The 23,061-nt window shown below is 39.1% G+C and overlaps 2 protein-coding genes and 2 long non-coding RNA genes across 4 annotated transcripts; 3 read left to right on the forward strand and 1 right to left on the reverse strand.

Moving 5' to 3' along the window:
• Positions 1-4,676: 4,676 nt before the first annotated feature.
• Positions 4,677-10,207, reverse strand: LOC111329825 (uncharacterized). The gene is made up of 3 exons (XR_002694745.2): positions 10,103-10,207; positions 9,862-10,026; positions 4,677-4,960 (listed from the first exon to the last, which is right to left on the reverse strand). It is a non-coding gene; the product is annotated as an uncharacterized LOC111329825 (long non-coding RNA).
• A 2,387-nt stretch (positions 10,208-12,594) lies between these two features.
• On the forward strand, positions 12,595-14,136 carry LOC111329832 (uncharacterized). The gene is made up of 3 exons (XR_002694750.2): positions 12,595-12,749; positions 12,845-13,015; positions 13,805-14,136. It is a non-coding gene; the product is annotated as an uncharacterized LOC111329832 (long non-coding RNA).
• A 1,608-nt stretch (positions 14,137-15,744) lies between these two features.
• LOC111329833 (melatonin receptor type 1B-B-like) lies at positions 15,745-18,111 on the forward strand. The gene has a single exon (XM_022934593.2). It carries the CDS (start codon positions 15,811-15,813, stop codon positions 16,813-16,815), a length of 1,005 nt encoding a protein of 334 aa, XP_022790328.2. The 5' UTR covers positions 15,745-15,810; the 3' UTR covers positions 16,816-18,111.
• A 3,155-nt stretch (positions 18,112-21,266) lies between these two features.
• Positions 21,267-22,142, forward strand: LOC148728913 (uncharacterized). The gene has a single exon (XM_088725054.1). It carries the CDS (start codon positions 21,267-21,269, stop codon positions 22,140-22,142), a length of 876 nt encoding a protein of 291 aa, XP_088581180.1.
• Positions 22,143-23,061: the final 919 nt, after the last annotated feature.

Here is a 23,061-nt window from a genome sequence, read left to right on the forward strand (position 1 = left end):
TACTTAACGCACGCGTTACGAACCAATACAAAACTAGTTCACCTTAACTGACCCTCTTAACTGCTTTTTTGGTTTCCTTGTTGATTGGATAATACGAGATATTTCCCGAATGATACTTTGATCTCTTCCAGAACAAGTTGGTAAGCACGGACGGTAAACTTCGTATTTTCATGAGTTTCTCCCTGCCTCACACCTCAGTAAAAAGGTCTGACGTATCTTGCAATACGTTGCTACCAGAAAGACGTTTGCAGATCTGCTTATCATTTATAATACCCTTGTCGGCTTGCTTGAAGGAATTATATACCCCACATGGAAATTACCGCAACGCGTCGAAATCGCTCGGTCAGCTTTGAACTTTTATCCATCTTGAGACAGATAAAACTGAGTACATGTCAAAGAAATCAGTTTATGCCACCGAAGAAAGATATGATTTTAATTCCATTTTTTTTCTTTCTTAACAACATGAGCAATCTTTGAAAGCGTCGCTACAGTTCACGGCGCATGCGTTCATTAAAGCATCTGGATCATGATTATAGTACACCCAAGCACACTCTTGTGAGGAGAGACAGTTTGTTTTGTGATTTAGTTATTTCAAAGCCTGCAACTGTTCTCCAATTTTTTGTGGTCATTTATCGCAGATCATTTTCTTTCACTTTTCTGCCCTTGAAGGGTGAAACATGATATTTTCTTTCTTTAATATCATCACTCGTTTGATAGCATAGTAATGTTTTGATCTTTGGAGTGAAAAAGATTCATTGACCCAGTTGATAAAGTGATCCGATCTGATCCTAACGAATCAAAAGTTATTTTGAGCTTGAATTAGACAAACTGAGAAGTGCAGAAAAGAAAAATCTTAAAGTATGATCAGATTTTCAAGATTTTTTCACCTCTTTTCAAATTAATTCGTGCTTATTAAAACAAAACCGCTTGTATTTCTGACCCTTAAAAAGTGATCGTTGTGTCCAGTTATCGCTATTCACAAGAGAACAGTTCACTAAAATCACCAGCAAGAAGGCAAATTTACACCAAAAGAATGGTCAGAATAGAATTTTTACTAGTGTTATCTGTTTTCTTATCTTTTCGTTAACCCTGGTAAAAGAATCGGCTGCATTCGCTGCTGCTTTGCGATATGGGAAAAGGGCACTTGACTCGTCCGAGTTCACCGCAGAGAAAGGTGACTCTATGTACTGCTGGAACGACACATAGGTAAATCATTTTATTCCATGTTTTACAATGCCTGTAGATTGGTAACGAGCTTTAGTGCTAAAAAAGGGGTTTTCTTCGAAATTCCAAAGTCGTAATGGCAACATTGCAGAAGGTCGTGTAATATATTATTGTCTTCGCAAGATATCATGGGTAAGTTAGCATAGCTATTATTCTTTAAGAATTAATTTGGATATTTTGAAACTATCCAAATTAATCTTTAATTAGACAGTCTTAAAAAATCAAAAATTTGTAACAAACTTGACTAAGAAATGCTCAATTACAACTGACTAGCTATGTAATTAATAACTAAGAGGAAGACACGCTTGCTCAAGTTTGGATATAATTGAATTAAAAGAAACTGAGGACTGCCAAATTTGGCTACCCTCAGATTCTTTTTCATCCAATTATTTCCAAATTAGACAGCAAGTAGTCCTATTACATATACTGACAAAGCAGAGCGGACACTTGGACAAGGAAATGCCAGGAAGAAATTAAAGTTGTGCAGAAGGGAAATGAATTTTGATCCGGTAACCAGACCCAGAGTAACACACATAGCTGTCATTCCTGAAAGGCTTCGCAGAACATTGAGTAACTGTCAGCGGCGACCGATCAGGTGTTAACAGGAAAATTATCATAAAGTAACATTCCTGAATCGACGTTTCGCTTCTTTTGCTCGGATCCACTTTAATTGGTACAAAAAAATGACAGCTGATAAGCTTCTCTCTAAAAATTTGGGCTCCTTAGCCATATGTTTAGAATTACTATTCCCAGAATCTCCTACCTTAAATTTATTTTTCAAAATTGTCTGTAAACAAAACTTAAATAATAGTTGTCATTTTCCTCTTCTTTTTCTAGGAAATATTAGGCTATCAAAGCTACCTATCGCTACCCCTGGAGGGAACAACGGATACCAGTGGCCAAGATTTGGGCGCTCATCGAACAAAAAGAATCTGAGGCTTCAAAACTGATGACAATCGACGGAACACTGGGATTAACTTTGACACATGAAAACGACGCCCTTCATCGCCAATTCCAAAGGACTGTGCAGCTTCCTGAGGACAAATATCTTACTTTTGTCCTATTCTTCTAGAGTTGTATGTTTGATTCATCGAGCAAATGTACCCGAAGAAATCTTGAATAAAGTTTAAATAAATGTGAAACCTTCTCCATCTAACTGAGACTTTCTAAGATAGAGAGGCTGGATCCAAATCCCAGCTGAACTATTTGTGTTTCAGTGGGTCCTCCTCCCCCACCCTCCCTCCCCCCATTTCTCCTTAGCCAACTTGGAATAACACATTTTACAGCTCACAGACAACTAATGCCATAGTAGAACTCATCAGGGTCCTAGTTCTGGCTAGAATTTGGCTGCTATTCTCGGTTTTTCGTAAAACCAGATTAATCCAGAGGGAAGTAATCTTTTTCCGTCCTCTTTCTCTAGAGGGTCGTGAAGGGGTAAAATGGAAATTGGGATTAGCCTTATTTTGGACTGGGAAAATGGGAGTTACTCACTGGGACTGGGATTTAGCCACTGGGAATGGGATGAACAATTATAAAATGGGAATGGGATTTCTTTTCTCCAGCGATCTTTGCTCCAATATTTTGAAATAGAAAAATAAAATTTCATAGCAAAAGACCTTGCACTCCTCAGTAGAGACCGTGAAATCAGTATTTTTCGCCTTTGCGCCCGCGGTCTAGCTACCAGGCTTACACGGTTGCATAGTTACGTTCTGTCAGTTTTCCTAGTCAGCGGAGAAGTTCTGCAAGTTTGCATATGGCGGGAAGATATTGTGAAGGGAAGATAAAAATTGTTTCGGAAAAGGTTTCTCGCAAAATGGTACTAAAAATCAAGTACGTCGATGCAAATAACGCCGTAATAACACTGAAAACTCTAAACTTTTGTTGGAATTAAACTGTAGTCCAAAGGAATTAGAAAAAACAGTTGTAAACAGTTGTGAAATTGAACATTCCGCTGCAAAGCGGGGTTTTTCGGACCATTCAATCGAGTTGTACTATGTGGACCATGTCGAACCAGGTAACCAGAAGAAAGCAGCATTTATACTGCGAACGGATGAGACATATGGAATGCTTAGAGCGAGTGAGTCACATTCGTTATTCGTTAAAGCGATCCAGCTAGTAGCATCGTTTCAAAAAGGTACAGTAAACATTGTGTTCGAGAGTTCATCTTCAACCTCAACAGATGCAAATTGTTGTGACTCTTCGACCTGCACGAAAAACACAGCCTTGTTGGTTAATCCGTTGAAGAAGGAGTAAAAAGAGTGACACCATGGTCTGCACATTACTACACACATCCCAGCTCATACTACCTTGCTGAACCTTCTGCTGCTGGCCAGTTGGTAAGTGTTGAAATTCCCAAACCAGTTGGAGAAAGATTGTCCAGAAACGAAGAAGCAGAAATGAGATTGTGGGAAAAACGATTCGGCAAGTGTGTAAGGCAGCGCAATGTACGACAAGACAATACCATGGACAGAGCTGGTACACTGCCTTTGAATCTGAACGAAACACAGACATCACTTAATCCATTAGATTTGCAGTTTGTATTTCAACAAACATATGAAATACATATATATGAACCGCGGTTATGAAACGTATATGTGCACGATCCTTCGCAGTAAAGCACTATTTAAGCAATAGTGAAAATCAGACCCAGTTGGCTTGTTAGCTCAATTGGTAGAGCGCTGCACTAGTATCGCAGAGGTCAGTGGTTCGAATCCCGTACAGGCCTGAATTTTTTTCAGGTCTGATTTTCACTATTGCTTAAATAGTGCTTTACTGCGAAGGATCGTGCACATATACGTAAGTTTGTATTTCCTCATGCACAAAGCTCAGTACCGGATGAAAGTCAAGAAAGTCAGACTGATGAACATCCTGTGGAGGTTATCACCTGCACCAATCAACGTGATGACTACAGCAGCAGTGAAAGCGGAGAGAGTGAGTCAGACGAGGATTGTGCAGATGATAGAATTGGTTTTCATATGGTTATGTCAACAAGGGCTGGAAGAGAAAGAGTGTTCACCAGCAGAATGAGAGATTTTCTTCAGTCCAGGTGAAGGTACGTGTATCCAAATAGCGTCAATCAGTGCTTTTAATTTAATTATGCGCATGATTTTGTAAATAATCATTAGTAATGGGATTTTAGATTTGGTAACTGGGATTTTGGCAAAACTTAGCCTGGGAACTGGGATTTGGGCCAAATTTAGGCTGGGAACTGGGATTCGGTACCCCCCTTCACGACCCTCTCTCTAAGATATAGTCCTTGCCTCGGTTGTTGGAAGGCTGGATAACGCTATCCATTGAATAAAATCTTTATCCAGTGGATATCGCGGTACGTTTCGGTAGCATTTACCCGCTGAATAGCGATTTATTCGTTGTATACTGTTATCCGCTCTTTAAACAACTTGCCCAGAAAGTTACATGCACGTAGAAACAAATATTTCATACAACTGAGAACCTCATGTTTCATTTATATTTCATTTATATTTCATTTTATCTCCAAATATCTTATTTTATTTGGAACGACAGTTCAACTCAAGAATTAATTTAGCCCCTAGCTCATGCACACTCATGCCTGGCCGTTGGTGTCCTGGGTACGAGGTAAGATGAAAGTCAAGGTGGTTTTTCGTTATCAAAATTTTTCACTGCCAAGGTCGACCGGATCGGTTTGATCGATGTAATCGTTTTCAGGGCCGCACACACTCCTTGCCCTTGCACACAACTCTCTCCTCTCAGTGATAACCTGAAACGGGACGAAACAAGACAAAGGTGTTATACATTTCAACTAGAAAGATGCCAGTCTTTCATTTTGTCGCCTAAGGGGCGGAGGGGCGGAGGGGCGGAGGATTTTGGGGGTATGACATGGTTTTCAAGGGGAAAAGAAGGGGTGTAAGTCGTCGCCAACAGATAATAAAGGGGAACCATGAAAAATTGACGGCCAATTAACTGGCAATCACAGGGATAATATGAATCTAACAGAGCCCTATGAGGGACCAGATAAACTTTATTGTAACACAATATTTGTGGTATTGCCCATTTTTTCCAACTCAGTGGAGCATCAGATTCAGAACAAAATCAAAATAATCATATAATTTGATGAATATTCCTATTTTCAAGGGTTTTGAGAAAGCTCTCTTATGAAATAGGACAAAAGCACAAAATTTCCAGGTTGGCCATTTTATTTCGAGACCGAGCCAACAGATTTTGTTATCTTAGACCTGGAAAAAAACCACCAGGGGAGTATGCGAGGAATCCTTATTTTATCAATGAATGTAATTCAGTTTGGAGGTGTGTAACAATGCTTCAGATGCAAAGCTGGAGTGAAACAGTTGGGAAATGAGGACTCCTCTGAGTTGAAGTTATGTTGCAATAGGTGCATGGGAGGTATACTTCTCTTTTTTTGGGTGGGAGGGAGGTATATAGTCCGAAACAATTTTCGAAATAGAAATTTCAAGTAAATAATGTCGTTGAGGCCATTCCTCAACAGTTGTCCCCAGTTGTTCCGGTAAAAAAACCGGTTACAAAAACCGGAACAAATAGCGTGCTTTTTCTTCGCAGGTGGGATTTCTCGTTGCTTTCTCACGGCGGTGTGTGTATGTATATTAAGGAAACTATCCCTTTTTCTGTTCTCGATTTTTCCGAGGTCGACGAAAATCCGGTCTTAGAAGTCCTGTGGGCAAAGCTGCGACCAACTCGACTCCCTAGAGGTTTTTCTAGTATCATATCTTGAGTTATATACCATCCACCGTCAGCCTCTGACTCGCAAATGCAAGATTATTTGTTCAAATGCCTTACATCAATTGAGTCCCAACATCCAAACAGTGGAATTCTTCTTGTCGGCGATTTAAACCACCTAAACGAAGCGATTCTCAAATCCAATTTCAATCCGTTGAAACAAATTGTTCACTTTCCAACCAGAGGGAAAAGTCTTTTGGACCGTATTCTAACGAACATGAATGAGTTCTATGATAAAGCCATCGAGTGACCTAATATTGGCCTTTCGGATCACAGTTCAGTGGAGATCTAGCCCAAGCTTCGAGCAAAATCACCGCAATCAAAGAAAACAATCATCTCGAGGGTTTGAGACCTAGTAAAAGACACGCAATGCAAATGTACCTCGAAAATGTTGACGTACCACGCCTCCTTCACACCGTGGGGACCTGCGCGGAGAAAGTGTCACTTTTTGAAAATAGTATTAAGACGGGCCTAGACTTTATTATTCCCCTGCGATCCAAAACTATTCATCGAAGCGAGCCACCGTGGTTGAACGATAAACTCAAGAACTTGATCTAACGACGCCAGCGTGCCCTTGCAAAAGGAAATATGGACACCTTTCGAACGCCTAGAAATTGCGTGAATCGCGAGCGTAAGATCTGCCGGGCAAAGTACTACGAAGCAAAGGTTAGCTATTTGAGGGAGTGCAAGCCATCTGTGTGGTGGAAAGAGGTCAAAAAGCTCAGCGGCATGTCACCTGCCTCAGAAACGCGTGATGACACCAGCAAATCACTGCAACACCTAGGTTTTTCACCTGGTGATCTGGTGAATTACATCAGTTCAGCGTTCCTGACTCCAATGCAGAGTTTTGAGCCTCTTACCCATAGTCCTTTTGATCCACCACTAATCAACAACGAAAGTCATGCTGTAAATACGATATCGGAGTTTTCAACCTTTATGAAACTGTCCGCACTCAACCCCTCCAAAGCACAAGGGCCAGACGGCATCCCGGTATGGTTATTAAAAGAAAACGCTGATCTCTTGGCGGGACCAGTCTCTGTGATCCTTAACTCCTCGTTCTACGAATCCCGCCTTCCACCTTCTTGGAAAGAAGCTGATGTAGTCCCGGTCCCAAAACAAAGGTCCATTAATGATATTAACAAGCACCTCCGTCCCATTTCTCTCACGCCTATCTTGTCCAAACTCGCTGAAGACCACATTGTTGAGAAATATGTTAAACCAGCCGTGTTACAAAGTATCGACCCTCGTCAATTGGGATCTATTCCCAAATCGTCTACTACACATGCTCTGGTCAACATGACGCATAATTGGCTTGTTAAAACCGACGGAAATGGTTCCACGGCAAGAGTAGTCCTACTTGACTTCCGTAAGGCTTTTGACCTTATCAACCATAGTGTTCTCGTTCAAAAACTAGCAACATATGATATTTCGAGTCAAGCCAAAAAGCTGGATTGTCGAATTTTTGATGAACCGGAAACAAAGAGTTAAACTTGCTCAAGATTGTCACTCTGAATGGCGCTCTGTGCCATCCGGCGTCCCCCAGGGAGCAAAATTAGGTCCCTGGTTATTTCTCATCATGATTAATGATTTGGACACCCCAGCTGACTTGTGGAAATACGTGGACGACACATTTTGTTCCGAAATAGTTACTAAGGGCAGTGTGAGCAAACTCCAAGAAGCTGCGGATGACCTTTCACGACAAGCGAACATCGATGGGTTCCAACTGAATGAGGCCTAGTGCAAAGAACTACGAATTAGATTCTCTAACAGCAACCACGATTTTGAACCCCTAGTCCTAAATGGCGAACCCCTTGAATTAGTCACCAGTGCCAAATTGCTAGCCGTGACCATTAGCCACGATTCAAAGTGGAACATGCACACCTCTGAACTAAGTAGAAAATGTTCCTCTCGTCTTTACTTAATTTTGAGACAACTCAAGAGATCCCGAGTTGCACCAAGCGAACTTGTGCAATTCTGTGTGACATGTATTAGGCCTGTCTTGGAATACGTAAGTCCTGTATTCCACCGTTCTCTACCAAACTACATCAGCGAAGATTTGGAACGGATCCAAAAAGGGCACTCAGAATCATCCATCCTAACCTGTCATATAGTGTAGCACTAGAAACAGCTGGCCTACCGAAACTTCACGAGAGGAGAGAAAAGATTTCAACCAATCTGTTTGACGAGATAGTCCGTAACCCCACCCATAGACTCCACAGCCTCCTCCCCCAAAGGAAGAGTTGCAGATACGCACTGAGGCGCAAAAGTTATTTCACTCGTCCCATATGCAAAACCGAGCGCTGGAAAAACAGTTTTATTTTTAACCATATTTATAAGATGTAGATAATTTTCCTTCTTTCTTAATGACGAAGTTGTAATATTTCATATTTTTATCATCTGTATTTGAAAATATTCCGTAATTCAGCCTATGGCTGCAAGGTGTTTATAATAAAGTATCTATTTTTAATACTGCCTCGTCCCAATTATTCGGTCAAATTGTTTTTCCTTTTTGTTATTTAGCTCTGTCGTGATCAGGATTTTGTTCCGTAGGGTAACTCTAACTTTTTCATCGTGAACAGGTTATTACGGCTTGCCAGCTTGTAATCTATGGTTGAGGCTTGTTATGTTGAAGTACAAGTAAACTCATCGAGTTCGTTTAAAGACTGGTTTCTGTCGCTGTTACGATCGCTTTACATGTCCGACCCGGACAAATGTTGTTTACGGTTAAAAGTTTTTTATAGCAAAGAATGCAAAATGGTCAAAATTAGTCCGTAAGGTCATCACTTGACGCTTGATTTTCTCACGACTACGAAAAGACTTCTCCGCAAAGATTTACTAAAATCATGACGTGCAAGAAACATTTGCAATTTAGTGTGGAATAGGAATCGTTTTCTTTTCTCTTTGATTGAGATGATAAACTCTGCCACCCCCCTCCCCCCCCTCAAACACACACACACACACACACACACACACACACACACACACACAAACACACACACACACACGCACACACACACACACACACACACACACACACAGTCCTTCCCGTCAGCCCATCGTTTTGAAACGTAAGCCAATCGCTCAGTAGTCACTGGCTATTTCCCACGCGTCTAGTATTTTGCTAGTTTCTGTTTTTTAATTTCACTTTTCATTGGTTCCTGTTAATTTTACTACTGTTTCTGAATAGCATTTGTACTTTATCTGGTTTCAGTTCAACGCAACACAATCAAAATATGCTTTAATCAATATCAATAATTAAGCCTTTTGTCTGGCGACGATAGCGTCACCATTTAATGGTAATCAGGATTAACAGGAAAACATTGCTCTAACCTTGTACGTGGCCTTAGCTATATTAATTTCTTAAAAGAGCGAATTCAAAGCAGCCGATGAGGTCTTCTATCACTTCAGTTATAGTTTATAACTTAGAGTCATTAGATAAAGTCATCTACCGTTCTTAGATCGCACTTATCTAACTCAGATACCACACGCACTCTTCTCAAATCTGTTGTGGAAAATGCTTTGGATTGAATTTGGGTGCGTGTGTATATCCTTAATCCTACGACTAGAATTGTGCCCTTAGTTTGGCGATATTCATGTGGTCATTGATCATGATTTCTGATTAGAATTAGCAGGAAAATATTGCTGAAGCCTTTCGCCTACTTCTGCCATTCTCTCAAAGTTAAAGCAGATAAGTCATTCAAACACTCTAGCCTTTTGCCGTTCTTACACTACGTGTTTGTTTATTCCATCGCTGTGTGATAATCGTACTCTATAATTGTCAGCTGTTGCTGTTGGCAATGGTTTAAGGATTTGGTTTTGTTGCTGTTTTGTTTCGTTTTGTTTGCTTATCGTTAATCCCGATAACATAATGCACAATTTAACTTTAAAAGAATGGTTCAACTGAATTACCTTAGAATTCCTTTTCCCAAATCGTCTATGAAGATTAGACGGAGGCGGATTAGCAGCGGCCATTGCAATAACAAGGACCATCACAAACACAAAGCAAAATTTTCTTTTGTCCATTGCAGCGTTTTCAGTTCTGTTTGAAATGATTCAAAGACCAACTTCTTTGTTCTGCAAAAAGCGTTTTGTGAAGAACTTAGTTATGAAACATGAGAGTCAAATTGAATGAAGAAATTCTTCAACTTACAGATGACTTCTTTGACGAGAAAGCAAACGATTTTGTATTAAGGTTGAGACTGATCACTGCATTTATACATGTTATTGAAAGGCCCCGAAATTAATGATACAACTATCAGTCTACTTTAAAGGCCCAGATGGCGCCCTAAAATAATTCATGCGATAATTTTGATCATGTTTATCATGGATTTAAAAAAAAAATAATAATTGACATAAAAAAAAATTACTACAAAGCCAAACATACTATTAATACTGATTTCAATAGTCCTTTAGTTAAACGCTAGCGCGTGTCATTAAAAAGATGTCGGATTACGTTAATCTGAACTTAAGCTTTTGACCATTTCTTTAAACGTTAGTGGATATATTAGTAGTTTTTAACTTTGATCATGAAATTCAGAGATACTTGTATTCAAACAAAATTTAAACTATCTCGCCGTTGAACATGACGTTTTTTTAAACATCTCTAATTTAGCCGAACGTTTTATCTAGACGCTGAAATTAGTGAACATCACGGTCAAGGAAGCTGATGATTGATTCTGGAAAACTTAACTCGTTCTTCTCCAAGCAATTAAAAAAATTTCAAGGCCCCTTTTTGTCTAAAGTCTGGGCCAAAATTGCTTCTAAAGCATTTACACTGGGTTTAATACAAAACGGGAGATTTTCAAATATCATGATTTAATATAGAGAAGAATCTTCACAATCATTGTGAGTCATTTTTTTCTTCTTGGCAATGATAGAAAAAGGACTCAATAACATTGATGCGTTTTGACACTTGCTGAGGCTAAACAAACCTGAACTTTGAGAACAAAATAACATCATCGGTTTCGTATCGTTTTCAGCTGTCCTCACAAGAATGTATTTATTTTCCAATGAAGGATATCTTTGTTTCTGCCATTTTTTAAAAAGAAAGGGGAATGAGAAAGGAACCTTTCATTGTCCTCCCTCTCCTCGCAAAACGACGGAATTTTTTCTTTTTTTTTTTTTTTCGTATAGGACGAAAAGGAAAAATGTAGACTTCTTCATTGAAGAAATTGGAACGCGGGACTTTTTCTTTATCTAGTACAATTTTCGATCTATTATTAGTTTTTTCCGAATTACTTTTTCGTTGTTGTTGATTACTCAAAATAAGAATCATATCTTTGCCTGGTTCCTTTGTTCACTCTGAGAACCGGCAAAGGAGTTGAAAAACTAAAAAAAAAAAAAAAAACAAGTGTTCGCCCTTTCCATCTACACTACTGCACACTCGCTAACAAACCCACAAAAGTTTATTCTTTTCAGTCCATCGTCTAGACCCGAAAAGGCTTATAAAAACCGTAACGAAAACGGTGTTCAAAGAAGCCGTGTTTGAAAACGAGTCGTTTCTAGAACGCTGGGTTTCTAAGGTGGACAGGTGAACACGTTTGAGAATAAAAAGAAGCAAAATCAAAAAGAGACTATTCGGCGCTACCAGGGATCTTAATGATTTCAGTTACATTAAATTTGAATAATTTATTGATTAGAGACGATATATTTATATTGAAATGAGCGGCGTTAAATCTCATTAAAATAAATCTAAGCATGGAAACAGACGTAAAAGTGCCGTGATAGCATTGTGCTGCTCAAGGTGGACAGGTGAACCCGTTTGAGAATAAAAAGAAGCAAAATCAAAAAGAGACTATTCGGCGATACCAGGGATCTTAATGATTTCACTTACATTAAATTTGAATAATTTATTGATTAGTGACGATATATTTATTTTGAAATGAGCAGCGTTAAATTTCATTAAAATAAATCTAAGCATGGAAACAGACGTAAAAGTGCCGTGATAGCATCTTGCTGTTCTCAGTGGTGGCATCGCTATCAGTAAGGAATGAGCTGAGATACATGTTTCTCGTTTTCTTAGTTGTTGAAATTTCGATTTGGTTTAACTCAGAAGAAAAAGTAGCAGAAACGCATTGGTGCAAATGAGGCTATTTTTGGCCAAGAAGAAACTGATTGTTGTTTATTTGTTACAGAGTTCTTTTAATAAAATGCAAAGGATTACAAAGAATCTCATGTTCTCTTATTTTCTCTTGATTTATTTTTTTTCTTGTGTGATACAGGAGTAGATTGAATAAAAACTTTCAGGCCGGCTGTGTAATCGGAGATTACTTATTTTACATCAGATAGATTGCCTCTTCAAGCCCTCTGGACACTGTTCACAAATTTCAACGTTTTAGTAAAATGTTTGGTTTAGATTGAAGTTAACATAGGATGGCGTTTTGTAAAACAAAAGCTAAACTCTATTTAAATGATCAGACAGACAGAACTTCACAATCCGAGCAAAATACATCCAGGTTGGTCAAGTTTTGGGAAGTGGTTAGGCAAAAGATTGGTTTGAGGAAGCTGAAAGTAACCTAAGCAACCATGGATCTTGATTAATGCTGTGCGTGTGCTAGCGTTTGACTTGAAAACAATTTAAAACAGTATTAGTGGATTGCTTGAAGTTGTTGACCTGATCACAGTTAACGGATGGATAACTTAGTGGGCGCCAACTTGACGTCTTAAAAGGGTACTGATTTGTTATAATCAATCCCTTGGCTTTATTAAACAGGTATAAAAACAGCGAAGTTTCATCAGTTTTAGTAAAGGCTTTTTCAGTGCTAAGCCAATAAGTTCTTCGTCAGAGAAGTCAAACTGTAAGTCGCAACAAATTTGTTCTACTTTTGAGTTGCTTGCAATTGTATATCAGCGCTCACGATCGGCTCTTCACAAAAACGTTTTTTGCATGCAGAGCCAAGAACAAGGGGTAAGAGTCCTTTCCAGCAGAGTACAAACAGTCAATATGGCGGACAAAAAACTGATTTGTGTTTTGTTTCTGATGGTGCTTGCTGTTGCAATGATGGACGCCGGAAATCCTCCGTTTAATGCGAGTCAAAGACGGGTTGGAAAAAGAAACTCTAAGGTAATTCATTTGTTTGAGCTTTGTTCCCAACACCCTACACCGCCCCCCTCCCCCCCCCCCTCCGGTTAGCTCAATTGCTGCGAGTGCCGGATTCTGACTTTTGCATCGAATCGATCGCATAGGGACTACGCGAATGTCGAAAAAAACACGAACTAAACCATTGAGGTGCTTTCTTTTTTTGAACGTGAACAAAAAGTATCTGCTGCACTTAATAGTTTGTTTCTTTAAAAGTCAAGCCTAAAAACTGAACACAAAGTTCAAAGTTTGGATCGTTCAGTGCGGCCATTTTGTTCTCCTTATTTTTGCCCTGTTTTCCATGACATTTTTTTCGCGTTCTCATGACCTTATTTGCTAATATGACGTAGTAGTGGAATAATACTGAATTAATATGTATTTCGTATCCGTCCTAAGGATTGAAGATAAGAAAATGAAGCTTAACACTCAGTCAAGACTGAATGGTATTCAGTCATATTTATTCATTCATCTTCATTTAGCTTATGGAAGTTTTTTGTATCGAACTGAGGGGGAGTGGGGAGGCTGATGTTGTTCTACCTCAAGGTCAAGAAAACTCGCGCAGCTTTTCCAACCAATCAGATTCCAAATCATGATTTGGTCACCTGCATTTTCCCGCGATTCAGCCAGAGTGCTTGTTTCCACTTTGGGTTTTAATTGGTTCCTTGTAATATCTTCCTTTTTCCTAATTGGTTGGTGTGATTTCTTTGGGTTCGGATTTACGTCACTCGTTCGAAATGCACAGTATCATACTTGTCTTGTTTCTTACCGTTTCAGAGGATCGTCGAGAAGAGAGAGTTATGCGCACGCGCCAGGGTTGTCTGTGACGTGCCAAACGATGTTAGTAATCGAGAGATACCGGCCGACTTTGGCACTGAAGAAATCTGAAAGAAAGTGGGAAAAGAAACGGGACACAACACAACTCAGACATAAATATTTATAATAGAGCATATTTTGAAATTCTTAGACTTTTGTCTTTGATCAATGCATTCTATGAGTAATTCCTGGGTCTTTAACGGCCAGGTATGACTGTGATCTTACAAAAAAAATGCATTTTTGACTCAAAGTATTGTTAAAAATAAAAAATTAATTCTTAAAAATGAAAGAAACTCTGCAGAGAATGTATTTTAATGTACGCCTAATGTATTTCTTCAGAATTGAACGAAATTTTGCTTTAAAGTTCGCGTGGCATACCTCTGTGATTGCATTCCCCTTGTTTAGGATCAGCCATTACGGAGACTAGAGTACAAAAGACGTTACAAATGCTAGACCCCAGTTGAAATATGAACAAGATGGTTTCGCCATTGCAACAACTGTCCGTGAACGTTCGATGTGGCATCTCGGTTAGGCCACTGAGGGCTTCATGAAAAAGACAGTCGCAAGAAGAAAAAAGTTTCCCGACTGCAGTTCGAACATTTTCATCCTCGAAAGTTTCATTTAAAAAGAGTAAATTTTAATTTTTTCTTTATTTGATTTATTTTAGCAACACTAACCTATTGCAGCGCGAGATTTTGTTCCCAGTGGACTGTATTTTCGTTTGGAATTGATATAAAAGCTGGCATTGTTTGCACGCGACAAAGTTTGGTCTGAGTGTTCTTTTCACTCAAGTATCCAAATCTTAGTCATTGCTATTCGTTGTTTCCTCCGAGATTAACGGGAGGAAGTTTTTACAGCCCAGCGTTTCCTTTAAAAAACTGAAGAAAAATACTGTAGTTTTTAAGGCTTCTTTGGTGGGCCCGCGGCTCACGAATAACCATTTGACTGGTTATCGCAAAAAAGAAAATCTTCTACTCAAGAAACCGTTTCTGAGTAGTTAATTGTTTAAAGAAATAACCGAGAGAGAATGGAGGGCGAAAACTGACATTTAGAAAAGCGACTAGGTTGTTAAGAATCTTTTGACATAGATTGTGTGTGAGGAACACGACACTAAGGGCCTGATTACATGAGCCGGGCTGGCCCGGTTAGCCGGGCTGATTTCTTTTGTTTTGGTGTTCACCAAAGCGTGAAAACAAAAGAAATCAGCCCGGCTAACCGAGCCAGCTCGGCTCATGTAATCAGGCCCTAAGTTGCGTATGAAATTCAACTTGTATAAGGCAGTAGTTATCCAAATCCTTCTGTATGTGGGTAAGATCCTAATCTACCAACAGTCGCTTCGTCAAACAGTAAGAGTAGAGAGCCATGAACTAAATTGCCTCGTTTCCTTTTTCTATTTTTTAGTTTCTTCCTTTATCAAATTTTTTTTTTCCACCTATTTTTTATTTCTCATTTTTTTCACTCCCGTTAACCGCCATTTGACTGCAAAAAGAAATTTTTGAATGAATTTTTTTCATCGAAGATACATACATTTGCCCAGAAACGCTTTTCTTAATTAATTACTTTAATGTGTTATTTCCTTGTCAGATCTAATTGGTGCGCGTTAGCGCACTTTGTTTACACCAAGGAATTCCATTTGCCGTAAGATTAAGAACAATAAAGCTTAGAAAATCAAATTAGATACTGAGAAATAGAGACTAAATGTTGTATTGTATTTACCACGGGGGCCATCTTCCCGATAGTTTACTCAAAATACTAACAATCGCGTTTTGGTAATGAAACAAAAACTGTTCCATTAAGGTTGGAACAATTTGATTGATGTTGCCACGTAACAAGCATATGTATGTGATCACCTGCCAAGAATCGATGCAGTTGTATAAATTGGCTAAGTAAGATAAATTACCGGCAACGGGAGCTCAGGTTCGAGTAGAAATTGAATACTGAGACGCTCCAAACAGTTACTTTTAAGAATGGATCTGGCAGAACAACAGTTGCAAGAAATGTTGAATGAATTCAATTCAAGAAGCCAAATCACTGCTGTGCTGGAGTCTGGGCTTTATGCGTTTATTTTATTGTTGTTGTTCGTTGGAAACTTTGCAACTCTCTTTGTTATTGCATTAAACCACAGAATGAGGACGATCCCAAACATGTTCGTTGCGTCTCTTGCCATTTCCGACTTCCTCTTAGGGGCGCTTTCAGCGTGTCCTATAGCCCTTACCACATTGGTGAAATCTCGGTGGCCTTTCAACGACACAATATGTCAGTACCAAGGATACGTCGCGGTAACTTTAGCTGTTACTTCGACACAAACGCTAGCATTGACAGCAGTGAACCGATATTTTCGAATCGTTAGCCCAGCAAAATATCGTCGATACTTCACTGAGAAGAAAACGCAAATCATGATTCTTGCTTCATGGTTCTATTGCATGTGGGCGCCATTGCCGTACCTCTTAAAAGGCTACAGAATGGTGTTTCATCCTGCTAAGTTCTTCTGTTATCTTCAGATCGATAGCGGTCCTTTTACAATATTTTTAGTAACTGTGTACGTAGGATTGCCAACTTGTGTGGTATTCTTCTGCTACCTTAGAATATTCCAAACTGTGCGTAGCCATAACAGCAACTTCCAAACCATAGACGGGTCAAGCAACACGGTCAATGTGGAAGAAATCAAGATCACCCGCACGCTGTTTGTAATCGTTGTCTTTTTTAATCTGTGTTGGACCCCGATCTTGCTGATAGACATTCTGGACACGATTCGTGGGAGATGGTCTCTTCCTCGAGAAGCTTATGTGGCATACAGCTTTTTAGGCACAATTAGCAGTGCGCTGAACCCTATTATTTATGGTGTGATGAATAAGAACTTTCGGAGGGAATATCTCAAAATTATTCACTGCACCTTCTGTCGCTCGCAAGTGGTCGTAGAACCATTGCATTCAAAGACAAACCGAACAAGTACGGCGGTTTCAACCGTGTGAAGTTACGATTTGTAATTAAGCTTAAATGGTTAAAATCGGCAAGGAAACTTGAATTTTTTACCTACTTAATGGTGGGTAAAGAAGAAGACAAAAGAAACTGACAATTTGCAAAGGACGATCAGAGCATACGGTTGTAAACTCCCAAAGCTTAGAAAAGCGATGTTCTAATTCAAAGCTTGAAGAGTCACCTATAGAAGCGCTATTAATAGATATTTGAAGCACCTGTCTTTCATCCCCAATCATAGATTGCTTATGATAATAAGATTGGAATTCTGCAAAATATAATTAGCGTTATAGAACAACTTGCATTGTAAACAACCTATATGGATGAGAAAGAAGGGAGCAAACAATTCATTTAAAACATTAAGGATCAAAGAAACCGAAAAATAATTGCAACAACACAATCATCCGTACTGAATGACTGTAATTGGTGCGATGGGTAAACTCTATTTTTTTATGCAAGTCAGATCAGAATATTCTAGAAGTTTTCAAAACCGAATTTCCTTTTGCCAACTGGTTATTGATGAATCGACGCCAAAATAGAAGCCAAACTTCTCACGATTCTTACACCGATGCCTGTATCACAAAAATCTTGGACAGTCAAGAGACATAATGCCTTATCGTGTGGCGGATTATTCCGGTAACACGTGAAAACCAGTCCGCTATGAAACAATGTTACAAGTTTGTTACGGTGGGCAAATTGTCAGCTAGCACTAGAATTTACAATGTTTAAGTTGAAATACGCATTGAGTAAATTTTAGATTTACGGCACACCTCCAAATCAGCTTCAAATTTCTATGTAGTTCAATCTCATTTTTTTTTTAAAAAAAGAGGAAAAAAAAAGAGAAAAAACAGAGAGACCCAGAAAAAAACCCAGGCAAGTGTCAGTAGCAAAACTGATCTGGTCAAACGCAATACAGCAGAGCGGAACACAAATGTAGAATGGCGGTTCGCGAACACTTTAACCACCTGCACTGAGTTTGCTTGCTAAGCTAACAAACTCCTCGTGACTTAATGAATTGACCTCGATATGGAAATAACAAACAATAAAGCTGAGTCGGTCGCATGTGATAAAGCAGTGCGGAAAACAAAAATGAGATTTTCGGCGAACCGTCTTTAACCATTGCACCGACTTTGTTTGCTAAACCAGAGTTAACTCTGGCTAAACTAACAGTTACACTCTTTTATAACTTTATGACTGGGCCTGATATGTAGACGATTCAGAGCTTTCGGCTTCTTACTTTCACGAGGTTTGTAATAGCCTTTATTAAAAAAGCCCCTATTGGTTCCCCTGAATATGTTGTTGTCGCGGATAATGATTTAAGTCATTTATTGACAATGCTAATCAATATCAGGAGCACTTCCTATTTAGCTCTGCGAGCGCGCAAGATGGAGGGAATCTCTCGATGCAAGTTAACCGCCATTATTAGCACACTGAAAGAAAAAACTGAATATTCTAAAAGTGGTCCGATGTCTGTCAATAGATCTCGCGTGCGAAACGCAGACCATAGTTAGTAGACACAGACACTTCCGTTTCGTAGAATATGACGACTGCGAGACCTGAACAAAGTTTCTTTGTTTTCAGCTCCAAGATAAAAAGCGTAACAGTCGTAACCACATAAACCGCAAGACAAGACATAACTGTCTATTTAGCCGACACTTTCAAAATGACGCATTAGTCAGAACAAAAAACGTTTACGGTCAACTATATTTTACGCCTAACGGCTTAAATTTATGATGTCATAGTAGTGTAATGTTACTAAAAATAGCGGTATTACAGATATCTAGAATATTCGGGAACTTTTGTGAAAGGTATATAAAGAGTCGCGATCAGTTAAAGTGCGGCCTTTTTAGTGAGTTAGAGTTGCTGTTGTGAAGAGCCCAGAGGAGCGAGAGCCGGATAGAGATGTTGGAATTATTTACTGGAATTGTAAGCCGTGCGGAAGGCTACTGGAGAAAGTATTGTGGACATCGACAAGTTTTAAGAGTTTTTCAAGAGAACTGTGAGTTGTGCGGTAGTGCGCAGGGGGTGACAGCGTGACAGCATGACACTTGGACGTGTGCTTTTTAGCTCGTCTAACATTTTTATAGTTTTAGCGTTTTATCATCTCTGGAGTTCAGATGGAACTTTGATACAGCATTGCTATGATGATTCTAGCTTCTATACGGCTATTTCGACAGCCACCGGAAAAGATTCGTTAAATAATGTGTTCGATTGCCCTTGGTCTTGTGGCCGCCATCTTGTTTCCTCTCCACATGCAAAAGGCTTCTTCTCGTCAAGGCTGCAATACTATGCAAATTTTACCAGCTGCTTCCAACAGATTCGACTATTTATTTCTGGCGACATCTCATTAAATCCTGGCCCGCTTACCAGGTCTCAGTCCGCAAAGTCTAAAGATATCTCAGATCGACTCTACCCAATTCTACATGGAGAACTGTCGTCTTTCAAAGGCCTTAAAATAGGCCACTTGAATGTAAATGGTCTTCTGAGCAAGATTCATGATGTCAAGGTACTATTACTCGCCTTAAAACTGGACGTTTTGGCCATCTCCGAAACTCATCTTCGATGCAAAACTAAGGATGTAGATATTTATATTCCTGGCTATAAAATCGCTAGACGTGACAGGTCGGATGGTCGGAAAGGCGGAGGATCTTTGATTTATTTTTCTGAAGTCCTAAATGCTTATGATTCAAGTGATTTGTCCTCTAATTCGTGCTTGGAAGCTACTTGGATCGATTTATCTTTTCATTCTCAGCGACTGTTGATCGGTTCAATCTACAGACCTCCTGACTGTTCGTCTTTCTTCAATGAGTTTCCCGTGGTAATGGAAAATTTATGGCGGAAACGTTCCAACATCATCCTATTAGGCGACTTCAATGTTAATTTATCGTCCTCGTGTGATGCTTCCTTGAAAAGAAAATTTACAAACCTTCTTTGTAAATTCAACTTAAAGAATGTTATTGATGTTCCCACCAGAATCACCGGCGATTCATCTTCTCTGATTGACTTGATTATTACCTCTGTTCCCTCCAAGATTTCTGGTCATGGTGCTTGCAATCCAGGAATATCTGATCACCACCTGGTTTATGCTTCTGTTAACTTGAGAAGGATTTCTATGAAACCTAAATTAAAGCTAGTCCGGGATTTTAAAAGAGTTGACATCAAAGCCCTACAGCATGAATTTGCTTCTGCCCCATGGTTTATCTGTGATATCTTTGATGATATCGACGATTGTGTTTGGGCATGGGAAGCCCTTTACAAGTTCATCATTAACGAACATATTCCTCTTAGAAAGGCTAAAGTTAGATCTAATAGTCTGCCCTGGATGTCTTCGCCTCTGAGAAAAGAGCTAAACAAGAGATACAATCTTCTTCTTAAAGCCCAAAAAACACCAAGAGGATCTCTTGAATGGTTTGCTTACAAGAAACAAAGAAATTATTGCACTAAATTGTTAAGGTCAGCTGAAATTTCTTACTGGAACAACAAACTTACCAATGCTAAATCCAGTGGAGAATTCTGGAGCTTAGTCAGATCCTTTCAAGGTGTCAACAAGTGCTCTACCATTGGCCCAGTGAAATCCCAATCTGGTTTACTTCCAACTGATAATATTTCAAAAGCAAATGAATTCAACTCCTATTTTACCAATATATGTTCAACTCTGCCAAATACTAACAGTTCGTCACCTCGAGACATTTCCACTCAACCAGCCAATCGCATCTACAGAATTACCCCTACCTTACAGTCATTTACCGCTAATAGAGAACTCCTGTCTTATTGTTTCAAGCATCACATTAAAGTGGGTAAAGCCTGTGGCCCTGACAAAATCTCTGGCAAAGAACTACAAATGCTGGGTGATGCCTTCATTGATAACTTTCTTAACATTGCAAAGAAGAGTTTTGATGATTGCAATTTCCCATCGCAATGGAAGACAGCACAAGTCCACTGTATCCACAAAAAAGGTAATACTCAGGATTGTGGAAATTATCGTCCAATTTCACTTCTAAATATACCAAGTAAGTTATTGGAAAGTATTGCCTGCTTTCAACTCGACTCTTTTCTGAACCAACATAAACTAGTTACTACCTCCCAATGGGGCTTCAGGAAGGGTAGGTCCTCTGAGTTGCTGCTTCTTAGCATGACAGAAAAATGGAGGCTTGCCTTAGATGAAGGAAAATCAGTTGGTGTAATCTTTATCGACTTCCAAAAGGCATTTGACTGTGTGTCTCATCAAATTTTACCTGATAAACTTTAAGCCTCTGGTCTATGTGGGGACTCACTTCACTGGATTGTTAATTACTTGAATAACCGCCACCAGTTTGTGACTATTAATGGTACAAATTCTGATAAAATGAGAGTAACTTCTTGCATACCCCAAGGCTCCTTATTGGGCCCAAGACTTTTCAGCATCTTTACAAATGACCTACCTTTGTCTGTTGACTCAAAGATAGAAATGTTTGCTGATGACTCCACTGCCTACATCATTGGAAACTCTATTGACTCTATTTCAACCCAAATTCAAATTCTCTTGCATCAACTATTTACCTGGTCTAAATTAAATTCCATGTTCATCCATCCAGCCAAGTCTGAAGTCATGTTTATCTCAAAAATACCATTCATCGGCCCAATTAGACAAATCACTATAGACGATAAGCCAATCAACTGTGTTTTCAGCTCATCTTGCTTAGGAGTCAAACTTGACAACAAGCTTAATTGGTCTCCTCATATTAAAATGGTAAACTCAAACTTCAATGCAAAGATTTCTAAGCTTAAACAGATGAGGACCTTCAACCGATCCACTCTGGATTCTATTTACTTCAAAGGTATTCTGCCAATCGTAACTTATTGTATATCTTTGTGGGGATCTTCCAACTTGTTGGCTGACCTCGAGGATTCGCACATCCGTGCTGCCAGACTGATTCACAAGATCAGCACAAATATCCCAAAACATGAAGTTCTTAGCATAGCAAAATGGACATCTATACATTACATGTATAAGAGAAGACTTGCCTGTATTGCATACCAGGCCTTTCACAACCTAGCTCCTGATAACATAAACAGTTTATTTACAAAGCACCAGACCTCGTACAATTTAAGAGATAACTTAAGATTTGCTCTTAAATGTCCTAAATCCAAAGCCCTGCACAATTCTTTCACTCATCGCGCTAGTATTGTCTGGAATTGCCTACCTAGTCAGTTAAAGTCTAAGCCTAGTTACTCTTCTTTTAAGGCTAGTATTAAGAAATTCTATAAATGCATTGACCAAATTAATTTCGGCTCAAACTCCACTGCTACCAACAATATCAGTGACGAATTTAAGTACTACTGATATCTAGTTTGCCATCTTGTTATCTTATTATTATTATTACAATAATTATTTATCTAAAATTTTTTAATGTAAATTTTATCTTTGTAATTATTTTCCTTTAAATGCATTGTTTGAGTTAATTTGACTGATACTAATATTTATATATATATATATATATTTACTTACTTATCCTACCCGTATATATAATGTATTATTGATACGTATGATTATTCATACTAGGAGACGTATATATTTTTAGCTGTTTATTAGTAGATAGCAGGTTCACATCAGCATTAGCTGCCATTTCCTCAACCTGCTTTACCAAATAAAGGATGTATGTATGTATGTATGTATGCGCTGAGATTGAAGTTATAATATTTATGGAGGGCTCTAAGTTACGAGGATAGTTATTGTATTGGTATTAATATCGCTCTGTAGCTAAGTGAAGAGGGTAGTTTTTATACTAGTTATTGGTATCGCTCCGTAACCCTATTATGTCAGTCAGTAGAGTAGTTGGGTTGTACGAGTTGTACCTTTCTGGCGGCTTGGATATTACCGTAACAAGCCGCATTTTCCAAGCCCTCTGGGTACTGGTGCAGCAAGGTTACCAGCGCTTTTGGATCATAGTTTTCTGCCCTCTGTAGACCAGCTGTGTATCCTTCATGATGGGATGCGACAAGGACAGCTCAAGGTCGCTGAGGAACCTTAAAATCCGATGGAACTCGTGCTGTGGGATCCAGCCGTTACAGAAGGAGAGATATGCGCCGAAGCCCATCCCAATGGCCACAGCATGACCATGAAGCATCCGAGCAGGAAGCTCATAACCAGCACTTCATGTGTGACCATAAATGGTGTGGTCGGCACTAATGGGTCTCAAACATGTTACCGTACTCTGATCTCATGTAACTTAAAATAAAATTAATGATCAAACAGGTAAGTA

This window comes from Stylophora pistillata, chromosome 6 (genome assembly GCF_964205215.1).
Source record: "Stylophora pistillata chromosome 6, jaStyPist1.2, whole genome shotgun sequence".
Taxonomy (NCBI): Eukaryota; Metazoa; Cnidaria; class Anthozoa; order Scleractinia; family Pocilloporidae; genus Stylophora; species Stylophora pistillata.

What these genes read in the sequence shown, in the direction of transcription:
- LOC111329833 (XM_022934593.2), top strand. Translation starts at nt 15,811, where the DNA reads ATGGATCTGGCAGAACAACAGTTGCAAGAAATGTTGAATGAATTCAAT.
- LOC148728913 (XM_088725054.1), top strand. Translation starts at nt 21,267, where the DNA reads ATGTTTGCTGATGACTCCACTGCCTACATCATTGGAAACTCTATTGAC.